The following is an 18,243-nucleotide window of genomic DNA, read 5'->3' as shown; positions in this document are numbered from 1 at the left end:
GGCTCAGCAGTTAGGAACAGTTGTTCTTTCAGAGGACCAAGGTTGATTTGCAGTACCCACATGGCAGGTCTAGACTGTCTGTAACTCCAGTTCCATGGTATCTGACACCCTATTCTGGCATCCTTGAGTACTAGGCACACACAGGTCCACATATATACATGAAGGCAAAATATTCATCCACAGAAAAATAAAAAAAAAATCTATCCTTCAACAAAAACTAACAGAGGCTGGGAAAGTCAGTCAATAAAGTGCTTGCCATGCAAGCATAAGAACCCTAATCTGATCCCCAACTCTCTAAGTAGGAAGGATGGGCTGGGTAGTCCTGGGATAGGGGAGCTAGAGATAAGAGATTCCCTGGCCAGCCAGTCTAGCTAAATCAATGTGTTCTAGGTTCAGCGAGAAACCCTGTCTCAGTGAATACAGTAGGGAGTAGTGGAGGAAGAAGCTGACTCTGACCTTTGGCCTCCCCATGCACACCCACACCTGCATGTCAACATGAACTTGTGTGCACAGTTGTCAGGGCAGACAGCATAAGTACAGAAGACTGCGTTTGGGATTGTCAGACCAGCACATTTGAGCCTCCAGTGTTTTTCTCTGCCGTTCCTCCTCATGGAATGTTCTGGGGCTCTTTGTGTTGTTACTCCTTCCAAATGAGTCACTGCTCGTTTGTTTTCTCTGCACAGAAACCTAGAGTGCCCTCTCTGTGTTTGTAACTGACCTTTTTTTTTTAAACCACCACTGACATGATCTGAATTGCATCCACTTTATTTGTATTGAGTGATGAAGAGATACCTCACAATAATGGCATGTCTAAGGTGGTTACCTCGGTGTAAGAATACTAGATGCCTCCAATTAGCGTAATTATGCCTTGACTTTCTTTGAGGATGATTGTCAGATACATGAGCCCCTTTCTGTCTTAGAGAAAAGTGCAGGATGTCAGTGGCTTCTTGCATGCTAATGGAGGTTGTTGATGGAGCGTGGCTAGCATCGTAGAACAGCAAAAGCTCTGGAGTCTTTCTAAGCTGTAATGAGCTGTAAAATTATGAGGACATGGGATATTTTCTCTTTCTGTTGGATAGACTTTCTATGCAGGGGCATGGGATCTCTCTAGAACCGAGGTGTATCTAAAAAGGAAATCACTCTTCCAAGAGAAAGACATTGCTAGTGACCATTCTCTATGGTCATAGCCATGCAAAAATTATGTATGTATTTAGTATAGATATTCTGATAAATGTTTATTTGTATATGCAGCCAGAGATATACACATACATTCACACATTTATAGTTCTTTTCTTATCTTGGTCACAGTATTTTCAGAGTATAAGCTAAATCTCACCTGCTTGGCATTCTTCATTCGTGCTGATGTTCTGTTTTCCTTACATCCCAACCTGGATTTTCCTCTCCTCTGCCTATTTCGTGTCTCCTTTGCTGGGTACATTGTAGGGCAGGACTTAAATTGAGTAGCAGTTTATGAGGTCTAACCTCTCTTTCTGTCTAGGAAAACAAAAATAACGTTTCAGAGTCCAGCCACAAATGTCTGTTTAACAGTTCTTGATGGTTTCCTCCAGGGTGGGAATTTTAATATTTCTGAATATCTCATGCCTGGAAGCTAGCACAAAATGGCTATCTAAGTCTGCCAGCAAGTCACTCCGTGTGGTTCTGAATGTGAAGCAGGAGCATGACTTGGGGCAGCCTCGTTTCTTCTTTTGAGAGGATTCATTTTGGTGGGTCCTCTCTGTCATACCTACTTATGTTCAATAAGCACTCAGTGCCCTTGAGGTAGTATGAAACTTAGCAGAAATACTCTAAAAGCAAGTCCTCCATAATGGAATGTTAAGTATTCTGTTTAATAATACAAGAGCTATTCCAAGATGTCCAATGAGGAGCATCTCTACAAGGCCTTCTCCTCTTTTACTGAAGTTGTTAGCATTTCCTTGTGGAGCTTAGAAATAGGATTTTAGTACAATGGTGAGGGTCTAGGACACAGGGACAGAAAGAATGAAGGGTCAGCTTCACCCTGAAGGACTGACTTGGGGGCTATCAGTTCTAACTAGATAAGGTAGTGGTTGAAATCTCTTCCTGGGGGGACAATAAGACTTGGCATTGAGTCATTAATTAATTAGTTTACTAATGTCCTTGGGCTTTTTTAAATTCACCACTCAGTCGATCTTTTAAGTTTTATCAACACACAATGATCGTACACGCCAATGGGTGTGGTACCTGATACATGTAATGGTTAATTTATGGTGATCAACATATTTGTACCCTCAAACCATTTATCATATCTTTGTCATGAGAACATGAAAAATTGTTTTTCTAAGGTTTTGTAGCTAGACAATACATTATTGTTAATAGTCACCCTACTATGAGACAAAGACTATAAAAGGACTAAGTCCTATTCACTGTAAAACTTTGTCTTCGTACCTGTCAACAGAGCTCTCCCTTGCCCCTCCCCTGGCGTCCATCTTTGAGTTTCTGCAGCAGCTTGTTCTCAAGCCAGGGAGCAAGAGAATTGTCATGTTCACACACACACACACACACACACACACACACACACACACACACACACGGAAAGACAAAGGGAAGATAAAGTAGCCATAGAAGGATGAAGATGTTAGGGGAAGTGTAGACAGGGGTGACCAAACAAAAGTCATTGAGCCAAACTTGGTGTCACCTGGTTTTGAAAATAAAATTTTACTGAAATAGACATGAATAGTTCTCTGTATCATATCCAGGCTAGTGTCACCCTACAATGGCGACAGAGGCCTGTAAAGCCCAAACTTTTGTCTTTGACAGGGTGAGCTCTGGAGCACCCACCGACCTCTCCATAGTCACCCCACCTTGAAGCAAGTGCCTGAACTTTGTGCCTTAAGGTCGGTGAGGCACTGGTTGCAGACCAGCCAGGTGTTGAAGGAGAGATGTGTGAAATGCAGCAAGCCTAGTATGGTGTCTCCATCAGCTGAGAGCAAGGCTCTGCCTACTAGCAGCTGTGTGGGCTGTCAGCTGAGGAGTTGCAGAAGCTGGGAAATGAGTGTGAATGCCGGCTTAATGGGATCTCACGCGGTAGCTCCGGCATCTAGCAGTGTGCATCTTGATGAACACAGGTGCTTCCCGGCGCTGGCGACACCCTACTAGATTCCCTGGCTGAGCCTGAGTCCTGATTGCCTCTACTGGGTTGACCAGCCTTGTCGCCCGCCCAAACCCTATTTCATTGCTCTCAAGGTGGGGTCTTTGAACTAGCTGGCTGGGTTCTCTCAGCCTCTGCTGCCTCATCTTGTTCAGCTTTCTTTATACTGTACTTTCTAGCCATGCATGCCTAGAGACCAGGGACCACTCTCTAGGAGCTGAGCTTGAACCTGAACCTACCACTTTGCTCCAGTGGCAACCCACCAGCTCTTTCCTCAGCCCATAACATGTCTCTAGTGCAGCCCTCATCAGCCACACCTGACTGATATTTTATTTTTCCTTCAGATCTCATCTCAGAATGCATTTATATGATGAACCTTCTGGAAATTCCCTTCCCAGGGTATTTTGTCCCCACACAGAGCCAATATTCAGTATGTGCTTGATAATCTTTTGTTTAGCTTCTGCAAACCTTGGTGTGCAGAAATAGGCACACTTTCCTTTGTAAGATAAACACTGTAACATTTGTACTGCCTCTCATGCTTCTTATGCAGTCTCTGGAAATTCCCTAGACATGTAGTGTGGATTTACTTTAAAACCTATTTCTTTCCTTCTAAGAGTTGCATGATTTTCTACCATATGCAAGTATAACTTATGCACATAATGCATATGTAAAATTTTAAATGAATTCCCATATAGTAGTTCAGTTTTTCCACTTTACAGTAAAAAACAAAAACAAAAAACAAAAACACAATAGACTTATGCGAAAAGCATTTGTGAGCAAAAATCTATACATTCTGGCAGTTACATATTTCTGTAGGCTTGGTCACATAACACGACATTGTCTGCTCTGGATAAGCGTGTGTTAAAGATTTCAGTGCTGTGTGCTAGGTTCTTTCTTGCAGGTATAGTGGGCTGAGCAGGCTGCATTGGCCAGAAGCTCATGTGGCCTCTCTGTTCTCAGCACCTTTATCATCGCTGGTGACATCCGGTCCTCCTCACATTGGTCAGCTTCTTGGTGAAGGGGTAGGCTTCTTCTGAGTGATATTTCTTTGAATGTTACTGAAGTTCAACATCTTGCAACCCAGATTTTGTTTTTAAATTTGTGTGTATGTGTGCATGTGCGTGCGTGTGTGTGTGTGTGTGTGTGTGTGTGTGTGCGCGCGCGCGCACGCGCGCATATGAGTACAAGTTCCCCAGTAGGCCAGAGATGTTGGATGCCCATGGAGCTGGAGTTACAGTTATTTCTGAGCTACTAAATATGAGTGCTGAGATTCAAAGGAGCATATCTCCGGTCATGAGTGCCCAGAACCAGCTGGTTTTTGGAAGTATGCAACCATGGCCAAGGTGACTGAGCTCAAAGGTCACACCACCTGGGTTCTGAGTCTTACCATGATCCTGATGGTATGAGTGCTGAGTTCTCTACAGAAGCCTAATGGAGTGCTAACCACTGAGCCATTTCTCTAGTGCCCCCACATACTGCTTTGATGCCCAGTGTTCCTGCATGATGACCAGAACCTGACACGTTATCGCTCAATCTGATGCTCTGCCACTCATGTCCCTGGTGTGGGGGAGAGTTTTAGAATGGAGGTCTATGATGATGTCAAGTGGGGTGCTTGGAAGCTCTTGCTTTTTTTTATGATCATGTCTGTCTCTTCATTTTCAGATACCACTCAGATGAACAATGCAGTGCCCACTTCTCCTCTGCTCCAGCAGATGGGACACCCACATTCATACCCCAACCTGGGCCAGATTTCTAATCCATATGAACAGCAGCCTCCAGGCAAAGAGCTCAACAAGTATGCCTCCTTAAAGGCAGTAGGTAAGGAGTTCCTACATGTATCTGTTTTCTTTATGCTCGCCCTTACTCGGCTTCTCCCTATGAACATTGTTTTTTACTTTTGATTTATATTCTTTATTATACCTATTTTCTCTATCATCTATCATTTATTTATTTATTTATGATTTATCATATATGTATATGTCTAAGAACCAATTTGTGTAAGTATAATGTATGTATAATGTAAGTATACTGTATATATAAATCTAAATGCATGATGTGTCTGCCTATCTACCTATTTCTATGTATATGTGTCTATGAATCTATCATTTATCTGACTATCTATCATCATCTATCTATATCTATGCACATATGTGTATTTATGAGTCTGTCATCTATCATCTATATGTATCATCTGTCATTTTTCTACCTACCATTTACCTATCTATCATTTATATCTACCTATCATTATCAAGTTTCTTTCATATATATACATATGTATATGAAATATATAAATAATACAGACTCCCACAGCTATTCCTTTGAACCTAATTAAGTCTTGCCTTGCTGTGTGGAGCAGAGTGATCACCTGGGGCACTTATTTAGTGAGGACTCTTTCCTGGGGAGAAAGACCTGGATACTCGTGTGGTCCCACTTATGTTTAACCTCCCTCAGCACTCCCTATCTTTCCTAGGTAATCCTTAAGAGCCTCAGATGTACAATCTAGTATATGACTCTTAGGAACACCTTGGCTTTTAACAAGATCCACCCCATCACCTATGCATCCCCTGCTCTCTCTGATAAGCTTATGGTTGGTGCACAATCTTAGCCTAAGTTGTTTCTCTCCTTCAGGGGGTAACATTTCCTGGGGAAGGATAGTCTAGACACTAGACTACAGCGCTATTATAAATTCATTTCTTACCAAGTGTACAACACTATGTTTGACTTCTTATGCATACTGTCTTAGTAATTCATGGAGGAGAACATTGTAGCTCAATGGTTAGGAGAAGGAATTGAGAGATGATTCTGCAGACCCAAAAGCAGTGGTAACAGAGTGGAGAAATGACTAGGCATTTGTTACCCAGTACCTATCTTCCTTCCATGTCTCCCCAGTCTCTTCCACTAGAGCATAGCAATTTGCCCTCAGACACATTCCACTGGATGAAGCTTCAGTCAGAGCAAAGTTGTCAGTTCCTGATTAGTGACTGGTTATGACAACTCAGGTTCTCAGTGATGGAGTCAGAGTACCAGAATCACCTGAGTGTGGTAAGCAGCACCAAGGCCACAGGCCACCTTGGAGGTGTTAACTGAGCAGGTTAAGGATGTAGTTTGTCAAATGTCTATGGACATTTGAAAAAATAAATGGGGCTGGAAGAGGATGGCTCATCAGTTAAGACCATAGCTGCTCTTCCAGAGGTCCTGAGTTCAATTCCCAGCACCCACATGGTGACTCACAACCATCTGTAACTCCATTTCCAGGGGATGACCTCCACAAGCACCAGGAATGCACCAAGATTTATGACTAAACACACATATATGTAAAATTAAAATAAATGGCTATTTCTAATGTGAAGCCCAAGCTGAGGGCTAAGGATTTAGACTACTCCATGAGCCCAACATTCAGTAGAACTTCCCCTCTCAACTGCTTGCTCTTAACATCCTCTCCCAAATCCTGGGCCTGTTTTCCACATTCTTGTTCACTCCAGACATGGGAAATTTGTTTCCTTCTTGCTATGTCCTGTGAGTTCTATTTTCTTTTGAGGAGAGTTTTTTAAGCTTGCCTTTCCACATCATCTGCCACTTCTCCGAGTTTATCTTTTGATGAACTGATAAACGCCAGACAGATATGGACTCAAATCTTGGCTCTGTCACAACTTCTGCCTGACTCTGTGCAGTTTCCTAACCCTCAGTAGGTCTCAGTTTTCCAGTTTATAAAATGGGTATACAGAGACCTTTCAAACAAAGCAAGGTCCCACCATTAGTACCATCCCTCTTTTCCAGAGCCTCACTGTCTTGTGAGCAGCCACACGGACTCCTTTCACAGTTCTTTGCTCTCAGGCTCAGCTTGGGTCCCCTAGAGAGGACTCAGTGGTTATCTTTAAATATTCTTCTCATGGAGAGCTCTTCTCTTTCACAAAAGAATTGGCCACCAGGAAGGAGTTTTTGTGATGGAACGACTCCCCTTGGAGGGGACTCCGTGGGATTTATTGGTGGAGGTCTTTCTGCCCTTCTGACTATTTATAAAGCTTATTCATTCATTTATTCTTACATAGTTTTGGTTCCAGGAAATGTCAGTCAGGTAGAGGATACCACAGATAGACACACTGTCTTTTCTGATCAATTGTTCATCTTCCTGTCATCCAGCCCCTCAATGGAGATGGGATAGGAGATACTCTGCAGATTCAACTATGAAATACCCTAACCCCAGAACCAAGGTACAAACATTATGGTATGGCTCTGGTGTTTGTGCTATCTAAGGTTGATGCTGATAAAAATATTCATAAAACAAATGTATTGGGTTCTCACATTGGAACAGAAACAGGCTAGGTAATTAGTGTTTGTACCAGAAGTCTGAGAGATCCTGTTCCCCAATTCCTTAGGCCTTCGGGATGAACTAATTAGAAGAGATTGAGCCAAGGGTATATTACCAAAAGACACAGCTTTCCTAAACCTTCAGCTTGGTAAATCTTTCCCATTCCCTTACTATTGTCTCCTAATTTATTTCTTTGCCTCCCCGACCCCTAGAAAACACCATGTCTTATTTTCTACAGCTATCAACTTTCTTGATTTCACACTGTGTTCTTGCATAACATGGGCATCGCAAGCATCTGTATTACAAGGAAGGGAGGGGTACTGTTGCCCAGGAGAGCAGGTGAGACTCACTGCTCACAAAGCCGCAGCAACCTGCAAACACTGTTCTGAGTTCACCTCCCTTTCTGAACCCTGCAGTTCAGAGACAAATAACATCTGTTGTTCGATTTGAGTCTTGGTTTGGCACTAAGAGTCATCAGCCCGGATTTGTCTTATTTGAGAACTGGTCATATTATCCCATGCAGCTCATTTCTTTAACTTAGAGCTCTCCCCGACCAGATACTCAGTAGCTCTCAGTGTAAATAATAGATAAATGTTCCAACACAGTTCCTTGATCCTTCCCAGGATTTCTTCAGGGTTGCTGTAGACAAGAACTGTCTGCTGAGCATTTGGAATGAAATTTGCAATATGAAAATGTGTTTGGCACTTGTTATGTAACCATTTCTTCGGCAACCAGGAACTCCTGGAATATTTGCTGCTTGAACGAATGAGCTTACCTTTGACAAGAATCAAAGACGAGCTGAATTTTAAGGAATCACCTTTGTATCTTGTGGCAAGTGGAAGGATCTCTCTTGGGGTTTGGCCCCAATCCAGTAAGTGGCTAACAGGGTCCCCTAGCCGACTCCTCTGACAGCTGTAGAGTTCTTGGACTTTAACTGCATGGTGGGTGACCTGGTTCTACTCTGAGTTTGTGGCTGAGGAACTACCTGACCCAGTGGCTCCCCAGGACTCTAACATCGGCCTGCATGAGTGAACTCAAATCCCATAATAAATGTTCTTTCAAGGGTTCTTTATTAAGATGTAATGTAAACTGGTGTGAACAGGAAGTGCATTTCATTAGAGGATCATTACTGCCCGGGAGCAAGGCTGTTTAAAAATGGTTTGCCATCTAAAACTCTGCAACTTCCCAGGGCCAGACTCCCTGTGTAAAATCTCTCAATCCAGTGGATACAAGAAGCCTAGCCAGCCTCTACTGCTAACTGCCAACTTCAAAACACACCCTAGGGAATAAATCTTCTTTGAAGGCTTTACTATCCAAACATCAGGTGCTTATCAGAGGCTCCAGCCTAGTCCAAGCTCTGCCCTTTCTTAGCTGCATGGTGCTGAACAGCCATCGAAGTGCCCAGGCTCCCACCTCATCTGATAAACAAAGAAGCAGAGTGGATGGTCCCCAAACACCGCTCTGTTACAATTTTAAAATTGTGATAGGAAACCATCCCACCTTGTCTAGTTACTAGAACAACTGTGGGATTTTAAACCCCGTTCATTCGCTGCCAGTGCTTTGGAAGGCCAGATTTGAAGAAAGGGTTATAAGCCGTTTTACTGCTGATTTTGATCCCCAACCCTGCCTGCCTTTGTCTCTCATTCTACTTCTGCTGCTTTATTGAACCCACCCCATTCATGCTTAGAGAGAACCTTCTTCTTATGGACTTTGGGGTCTTGACGCATACCACCTGGGTATGCCAGGCATGTGGTTGTAGAACGATATCTGTTCCCAGGGGGCTCACGGCTCAGCTACTGGCAAAAGAGTAGCACACAAGGGGGAAATGTCAGGAGCTGAGCCCCACAGAGCTCTGTGGGGGAAAGTAAGCTGAATATTATTCATTCATTCATTTGTCTGTTTATTCTCCAGGTACTGGATTTGGTATCCCTTGACTATAGGAGACACTGAGGCATGGACCTGGCCAGCCCCATCCACATTGTCTCTCCAGTACTCAGCACTGTATGGGGCATTTTGAACCACCTGTGCCCTTTGCAAAGGCAGTGAATTGACATGTGCTAGACATCATGTCAAGGCAGAACCTGGGGTGACTGGCAAGAACGAAGAAAATTGTACATGAAACTAAACTTGCTCAGGACCGAGTTGTGTGTCGACCCAAACTTTACTAAGTGATTTTAGACACTCTTGGCTTCATTGGGCCTCAGTGTCTCCTGTGTAGCAGAGTAACGACCACACATAGTGAATGGCTTAGCTGGAGGCAGTGATCCAGCCTGGTGAAAAGTTCTCCACATGTAGAAAGCACTTCAGCCCACTATAGCCTCTTCCAGAAGTCTACCAGTCATAACTTTCTTCCAGACTCCCAGATACATTGGGCCTTGATTGGCAGGAATTTCCTGTTGATAGAGGAGAATCCACATTCTTGACATCCATTTCTAAGTTCACATCAAGGGCCCGATCAAAGAACAAACAAGTAAGGAAACAAAACCACATTACTTTTCTGTGAACCCTAAGAATCAGCAGAGCCAGCCCAAGCCACTTCACTTTCTCCACCCACAGTCTGGGAGAAATGGGATACCCAGATGTGAGAGATACCATCCACCAAAGAGCCCGCACCACACACTTGGCTCTCTTCACTGAGACTGTAATATGGGTTTGAACAGTTTGGAGACAGGATGCTGAGAAATGCTTCGTATAGGGTGACATCGTTAATTTCCCCTTCCCTGACTCATGTGCAGGGCAGGTGCAGAATGAGGACAGATGTATCTCTTCATAGAACAATGTGAGCAAGACAGAAGTGTCCCCAAAGATATCCCTAAAGATGCCCTGGTGTTTCGGAGAGGGAGTGCTCCTATGTGTAGGTCAGGGGAAACTCCATCCTGTTACATAATCTCCAACGCACATGACAGACAGGAAGTAGCCCGCAGTCAGCATTTATCTCCTATGGACCTGTCCTGATCCAGTGGTCCTAGGTTTCAGAGGTCAAACTCCTACACTGCGTGAGGTTCCTGCCCACAAGCCCTTTATGTGTGGCTAGGTTCAACCTCGGGCCCCCAGGCTAAGAGAGAAGGAATTCACAAGCATGGGGTCACAGTGCTCTGTATGCCTTCATCTTAACTAAAATCTTTGTTTTATATTCAGAAAAATCTTTCTACTTTTGCCATTTGACAAGTGATCTTTTCTTGGAATGTTAAATCTTCTAATAAAAATGTAAAACACCAGCAACAGTGCAGGATTCCCTCCTCATCCTCTCTGTGGCTACATTGTACCAAGGACCAAAGAAAACCATGAGACCACAGCCATGAACTGATTTCACCTAGTTTAATTTTTTTTTAAACTGGGTATTTATTGAAGATAATTCCACTGACCTCCAAAGCAGCATGTGTCCAAGGGAGGCACTGGACCTACTGTTCTGTGTCTATAATAGTATAGTAATATTGATGGAGAAGCCAAAGCTCAGTGTGGTTAACAGAGTTCACATTCAAGATTGCTTGACTTGGAAATCCTGTTGTTTGCACGAAATGATGCTTCTTCTGATCTACTTCAAACAGTGAAAGTTTACCATCAGGTAAAAGAAAAGCTGTCCAGGACCATTCCCTACACCCTCTCCTGTGGGCCCATTGCAAACTTTGCTCCCTCCTTCTGTGAGGCCTGTTCTTTACTCCCCAGTTCCTTTTCTGGGGCAAGACTGAACAAGATGTCAGCTGTTTTTCCTCTGAAGGTAAAAGGTATAGTATAATTGAAATATACTATATTTGAGATATATTTTCAAGCAGCAAACCATACAGCTCCTAATTTTACAATAGCAGTTACCTTCCCTCATTCCCCTTTCTATCCTACAGCTCTTGTTCTGTCTAAAAGGTCCATCCCCTTTAAATGAGCATTTTTCATCCCCAAATAGTCAGTCTCCTCAGGTCAGCTCCTGCCACCAAATATAGTGAGGACTTTAGTACCCACTTGGTAGCCCCATCAGCCACCATCTTCATAAGGTGTGTATGGTCAACGGATTCATAGAAGAGACTTTGTTACTGCACTGTTAGGCCCGCCCTGACTTGGAAGCTAGGGCAAAGGTGACAAAGACTGGATTCTGCCTGTAAGGCAAGCTGAGGAATTTGATTCAGGGGAGGATGACTCCTTTGGAGACTGACTTTGGCTGTCCACGGGCACAGGAAGATCTGGGGCCCTGTGACTATCTAGATGACCCCAGGTGAGGGGAAGAGGACATGGTCAAGCACTTCGGGCAGGACTTGCTGAGCTCTAACTTCCTGTCCTGTCACACCAAGCTCTTCTCTGTTTGGATGATGAGGACGTAGAACTCAGATCCCTAGTGGGCACATGGCGATTTGAAAGTCCTTTGGCATGCCTGGGAAGCCAATTGGAAATGTTTAAATGCCCATATTTGTGGTCTGTAATCATTCTGGTCACAGGATGTTCCGTGAATCTCCTCTCAGCTGGCAGCCTGTTAGGTCTCTGGAAATCATGCAGAAAGTGGTCCAACCCAGTCTGCCCAAGTGGGTTCCTAGGAAAGAACAGGAGAGACAGCAACATTCACTGATTGGTCAGGACTGATTCCAGGTCAATGGAATGAGGCCTTCATAGGTAGACATTGCCTTTTAAACTTTAAACTCAATTTTAGAGAACACTTGTAATGAAGGAGTGGGGTGCATTCTGAGTTCTTTTCATATTTGTTTATTTAATGAGAAGTTACTCGAGACTCTGTTAATAAGAGACTACTCCCCCAGGGGCTACTGGATACATCTGGAAGGGAATTAGATTTAGAATACTTCTATTTTTTCTTCTTTTTTATTGGATATTTTATATATTTACATTTCAGATATTATCCCCTTTCCCAGTTCCCTCCTCTCCCATCCTCCCTCCCCCTGCTTTTATGAGGATGGTCCATCTCCCACCCACCCACTCCCTCCTCACCACCCTGGCATTACCCTACACTTGGGAAATGAGCCTTCACAGAACCAAGGGCTTCTCCTATAGATGCCAGACAATGCCATCCTCTGCTACATATGTGGCTGGAGCCATGGGTCCCTCCATGTGTACTGTTTGGTTGGTGGTTTAGTCCCTCGGAGGTCTGGGCGGTCTGGTTGGTTGATATTATTATTCTTTCTATGGTTGCAAACCCCTTCGGCTCCATCAGTTCTTTCTCTAACTCCTCCATTGGGGCCCCCATGCTCAGCCTGAAGGTTAACTGCAAGCATCCTCATCTGTATCAGTAAGGCTCTAGCAGAGCCTCTCAGGAGACATCCATATCAGGCTTCTGTTAGCAAGCACTTCTTGGCATCAGCAATAGTGACTGGGTTTGGTGGCTGCCTATGGGATTGATCCTCAGGAGGGGCAGTCTCTGGATGTCCTTTCCTTCAGTCTCTGCTCCACTCTTTGTCCCTGTATTTCCTTTAGACAGGAGTATTTTGTTCCCCCTTCTAACAAGGACTGAAGCATCCACACTTTGGTCTTCCTTCTTCTTGAGCTACCTATGGTCTGTGGATTGTATCTTGGCTTTTCTGAACTTTTGGGCTAATATCTACTTATCAGTGAGTGCATATCATGTGTGTTCTTTTGTGAATGGATTACCTCACTCTCGATATTTTCGAGTTCCATTCATTTGCCTAAGAATTTCATGAAGTCATTGTTTTTGATAGCTGAGTAGTACTCCATTGCGTAGATGTACCACATTGTTTTAATCCATTCCTCTGTTGAAGGGCATCTGTGTTCTTTCCAGCTTCTGGCTATTATAAATAAGGCAGCTACGAACATAGTGGAGCATTTGTCCTTGCTATATATTGGAGCATCTTTTGGGTATATGCCCAGGAGTGGTGTAGCTGGGTCCTCAGATAGTACTATGTCCGACGATCTGTGGAACCTCCAGACTGATTTCCAGAGTGATCGTACCAGCTTGCAATCCCAGTAACAATGGGAAGTGTTCTTCTTTCTCCACATCCTTACCAGCATCTGTTGTCACCTGAGTTTTTGATCTTAGACATTCTGACTGGTATTAGGTGGAATCTCAGGGTTTTTTTGATTTGCATTTCCCTGGTGACTAAGGATATTGAACATTTCTTTAGTTGCTTCTCGGCCATTAGATAATCCTCAGTTGAGAATTCTTTGTTTAGCTCTGTACCCCATTTTTAATAGGATTATTTTATTCTCTGGAGTCTAACTTCTTGAGTTCTTTGTATGTATTGGATATTAGCCCTCTATCAGATGTAGGATTAGTAAAGATCTTTTCCCAATCTTTTGGTTGCCATTTTTGTCCAATTAACAGTGTCCTTTGCCTTACAGAATCTTTGCAGTTTTATGAGGCCCCATTTGTCAATTCTTGATCTTAGAGCATAAGCCATTGGTGTTCTGTTCAGGAAAATTTCTCCTATGCCTATGTGTTCAAGGTTCTTCCCCACTCTCTTCTACTCGTTTAAGTATATTTGGTTTTATGTAGAGGTCCTTGATCCACTTGGACTTGAGCTTTGTACAAAGCAATAAGAATGGATCAGTTTGCATTCTTATACATGCTGACTGCCAGTTTCCAGCACCATTTGTTGAAAATGCTGTCTTTTTCCCCCCACTGGATGATTTTAGCTCCTCTGTCAAAGATCAAGTGAACATAGGTGCATGGGTTCATTTCTGGGCCTTCAAATATATTCCATTCATCTATCTGCCTGTCTCTGTACCAATACCATGCAGTTTTTATCACTATTGCTCTGTAATATAGCTTGAGGTCAGGGATGGTGTCTCCTCTCTTTTATAACTCAAATTCCAGCCATATAGCTGTTCTGTAAAGCACTGCATTAGTCATTTGGGATTCTTTGCTAACCAGTGTGGTCCCTGTAGCTTTAGAGGGTGGGGTTTCCTCACTTAGGAAAGTGGCTCTGGAGAAGAGTGAATTCATTCACTTTCAGCAATATCTTTCCCAGTTAGGCACTGTGCTAAGGTAAGTTGTGCCCAGTGGGGCTTTTAAAGCTACAGGCAGATGAGCATGCTCCAGTCCGGGCTTGGAGCTTAACAATGATGTAACCTCTTTTGGAAAAATGTCTGTAGCAAATGGGAAGCAAGTTCCATCTCTAGTCATCTTGTGTATTAGTGAAACCTTCTGTAAGCCAAAATGTCTTGTCTTTTGTAGTGAAAACTTGAAATTTATAGTCAGACTTCAGATTGCTGCTGCTTGCTGTGATGCCGTAGCTCAGCATGACTCGGGCAGTCCTCTTGACATCCTCTTAGGTCTTGTCAAAACAGGTACATACCTAGTGCAAGGCCACACCTGCTCCTTTCCAATTCCCTGGGTCCCCTGAGACCACAGTTCTTGGAGGCTGCAACTGAGGTACCAAGCACAATCTGGGCATGAGGGTACCACAAGAATGGGTTTCCTGGTAACCAGATCAGCATCTCTCAATTGTTATTTTTTAGGAAATGCTGATGGTGACTGGGCAGTGGCAACGCTTAAGTCACCAAAAGGTACCGTACTCCCTTTCTGGCTCTTTCGTCCAGGTGTTGTCAAAGTCAACATTATAACAAAGGGACAGAGAGTCCCAGTGTTTGTACGTGATCCAGTCATATGTGTGTCTACTGATTGGTACCTATAAGTCTGTGCGTCTCCAGTGCTGAGGTGTGTCTTGTAGTGCATGCACTCGGGTGCAGTGTCCATGCTCAGGGCTGTTTCTGGACAGTGTGTTAGCCCTTTGCTCACCTCCCATTATTAGTTGTTCTAAGGAAATGCCTTAATGTCTGAGGAAAGGCAAATTGGTCAAAAGTAGAGTGGCCAAAACACATCACAAGACAAATTAATTCTGGAATTGTCACTATTGCTGCATAGGATACACAGCCACATTGTCAATCGTATGTCTGGGGAATTAGAGTTTAGGGAACAGAACTTTTTTCAACTTTCCAGCACAGTGATCAGTGGGACTAAGGAAATTATTGAGTATTTGAAAGAGCTAGTTGGGTGACTAGGTCAAGTTATTAAATATAATTATTGTTAATATTAATTCCTTACTATGTGCCAGAACACTGGTCCTTCACACTTATTGTGCTGCTTAATTCTCCAGACACTTTGCTGAAGATCTTCATACCCATTCAGAAATAGGTCATGGATGAGGGAGAATCACACTTACCTAAAGGAATTCAGTCACTAAAGGTAGAACTATAATTTGAGAATATGTCCCTCTGATGCTAATGGATAAGTTGTTTCCCATGGAGGTGGAGGGTGGGAAAAGCTGTTTTCAGAACTAACCACAAGCACTGCTCTCTTTGTTCTTCATTCCTTCTACATTGCTGGATCCCACGGTAGGAATGGAGCAGCTAATCGAAGGAGGTGGAGGTAGAGCTCTTTCAAGACCTTAAACAGAATAAGAGAAGGAGACAGACAATGCAAATTCTAGACAAGTATCTGGGTATCACTTTTGCCTTTTTCAAAGATGATTGTGACTGTTCAATAGGAAATGGACTACAGAAAGTTGGACTGGGGCTGGAGACACCAACTAGGATGCTCTTGAAGACAGATGGTGTTCAACTGGACAGAGAGAAGAGAACAGTGGAGGGATAATGGGGGGCTGCAGGAGATATGAGCGAGTAGCTCTGATGGGGACAAGGACCACCAGGCAAATGCTTGTCCCAGAGCAGTGTAAGCGCTCAGTTGCTCAGGAGCGCCTGATTGACTATGCCTTGGATGGAGCTACAAGAGTAGAATTGCTGATTAATTCTGGGGTGCTGCTCTGCTGACTTGGGTATTTCACAGCACTGCCCGAGGGACAGCTTGCTGGGGAACTAATATCCTTGAATGAGTACAGAGAGCACCTACCCAAGGCTTAAGAAAGAGATGAAGATGAAATTGGACAAAGGCTTCAGAGCTCAAAAACAATTCTGGTTGGAAAGGGTGAGCACAATAGTCCCATACCGAGAAAGAGCTTTGTGTTTAATAAGAATTCCCTGACTAACAGGTTGTTGACTTGAAAGAGACAGATTTTTGGGTCTTGCATTAGATAATAATTGTTCACATGTCAAATCCCATTTTTAGAAACGCAAACAATTTGGAACATGACAGATCTAACTAATTTGAGAGACATACCCCAACCACACTCCCTGTGAAAACAAAGCTATTAGGGCTCTGTGACAGCCCTGGAGAAGCAGTCTGCATCTAGGCCTTTGTCAGCCTGCTGTGGTCTGATGGCTTTAGACAATATTTCAGGCCATGTTGAAAGAAGAGTCTGAAAAGCTGTTTCCTGCTCAAACCAGAGCCCTCTCCTAAGTGTACCTTTATTTATTTTCTGTTATGGGGAGGAGAAGGAGGTCAAGGCCAAGTTCTTTTGAGGTCACTGATCTTTCTCAAATGTCATCCATTTAACTTATAGGGGAAGCATGAAATAAGGCTGGAAGTCTGCACAGTCAGGCCACCTTCTTATAAGAAAGAAAAGAACTGAGTGTGTTGGGCTTATGAGTTCCAGTTCTGCTCCTAACTTGCTGCTCGTGGTGCCTTCAGCCAGACAGTCAACTCCTTAATCTGACCCTGCTTAGCTCCTGAAATGAGACTCAGTCAGGCACATTCAAGTAGCATGGTTATAAACTCCAAACCCTGACTCTCTGACCTGCAAAATGGAGACAATCACACCAGCTACTTCCTAGATGGCTGCAGAAATGGAATAATGCTTTAAACACATGTCATAGCCCCAGCAAATAGAAAGTGCTAAGTGTCTGCAGGTGATTACTGGCATTATTTTGCTATTATCATTGAGAGAGGAAAACCTGAGACCCTGGAGAATTTTATGCCAACGAAAAGCTATTAAACTTTAACTCATTATTTCCCAAATACCTTTGACTTTCATTTTTTTTTTTTAATTTAAGGCAGATCAGTTGACATCTTAACAGTCAGTTGTTTGGAAGCTGTTGGGAACCCACCTCTAGAACACAGGGAGAATATGGTGGAGAAGGTAGGAGGTGGGTCCTTCCCAGAGAGGTTGGGTAAAGAAGTGTAACCGTGATGACAAAGTCCCTATAGATACGTGCCACGCCTTCTCCTGCCACCTGTGTTCCATTGATTCACCTTAGAAGAGAATCTCATCTGCCAGGACAGGAAATGGTACAGAGAAGTGGCAGACACCACATTCATCTTTTAGTGTCTATTGCTATCTATGGATGTAGTACAACCAATTAAAGCAGATCCCTGACTAGCTTAAAAATAAATGAGACTCAGACTATGGTTATTTTATTTGGTTTTGACAATTACTGGGGGGGTGTAACCCCTAATCTATTTTTTAACTACCTCCCCAATATGTAACCCAAATAACTGCTGTTTCTCCAGACCAGGTTCATCTCCTTTCATGGCACCTCCTTCTCTTCCCTCTTCCTTCTCTGCTTTTTTCCCCATTTCCCACCCTGCTAAACATGTAACTAAAAAACAAAAAACAAAAAAACAAAAACAAACAAACAAACAAACAAAAACCGTGCCTGCCCCTAATCCCTCCAGTAATTGACTGTAGTCATTTTTATTTAACCAATAGTCTTAAATTAAGAAACAAGGTTTGCACAACAAAAGCTGGTAAATGTGAGAATTCACTCTCGGCCTAGACCTTCCATTGCAGAATTTAGCATTACAATACATAGCAATAGCTCAAACCTCAACACTGCCTGAAGCAGTCACTGATGTTGGACCACTCATGCAGAACCCTGAGAATTCCAGCTGCCTTTGTAGAAAGACCACAAACGGAAGATACTGCTTTGAGCCTACAATCAAGTCAAAGCCAGCTTTTGGGAAACTGTTCTCCTCAAGGAATGTGGACTTTCCAGGGCTGTACTGGAGCGCCTGATACGA

At 43.4% G+C, this 18,243-nt stretch overlaps 1 protein-coding gene across 3 annotated transcripts in view; it reads left to right on the top strand.

The window, feature by feature from the left end:
- Shisa9 (shisa family member 9) overlaps nt 1–18,243 on the top strand; it is a 292,606-nt gene that overhangs the window by 259,665 nt on the left and 14,698 nt on the right. The window contains exons 3-4 of one of the 3 annotated variants that reach the window (XM_087569196.1): nt 4,790–4,945; nt 14,847–14,894. In XM_087569196.1, the coding sequence (XP_087425322.1) occupies nt 4,790–4,945; nt 14,847–14,894 (204 nt within the window). Of the gene's footprint in view, nt 1–4,789; nt 4,946–9,347; nt 10,659–14,846; nt 14,895–18,243 lie in introns of those variants that run through there. The other 2 variants (NM_001430314.1, NM_001430313.1) reach the window with 2 other exon arrangements.

Source organism: Rattus norvegicus, chromosome 10 (genome assembly GCF_021556685.1).
Source record: "Rattus norvegicus strain SHRSP/BbbUtx chromosome 10, alternate assembly SHRSP_T2T, whole genome shotgun sequence".
Classification (NCBI taxonomy): domain Eukaryota; kingdom Metazoa; phylum Chordata; class Mammalia; order Rodentia; family Muridae; genus Rattus; species Rattus norvegicus.
The sequence above is the reverse complement of the archived record's forward strand: the minus strand, read 5'-3'. Positions and strand labels throughout refer to the sequence as shown.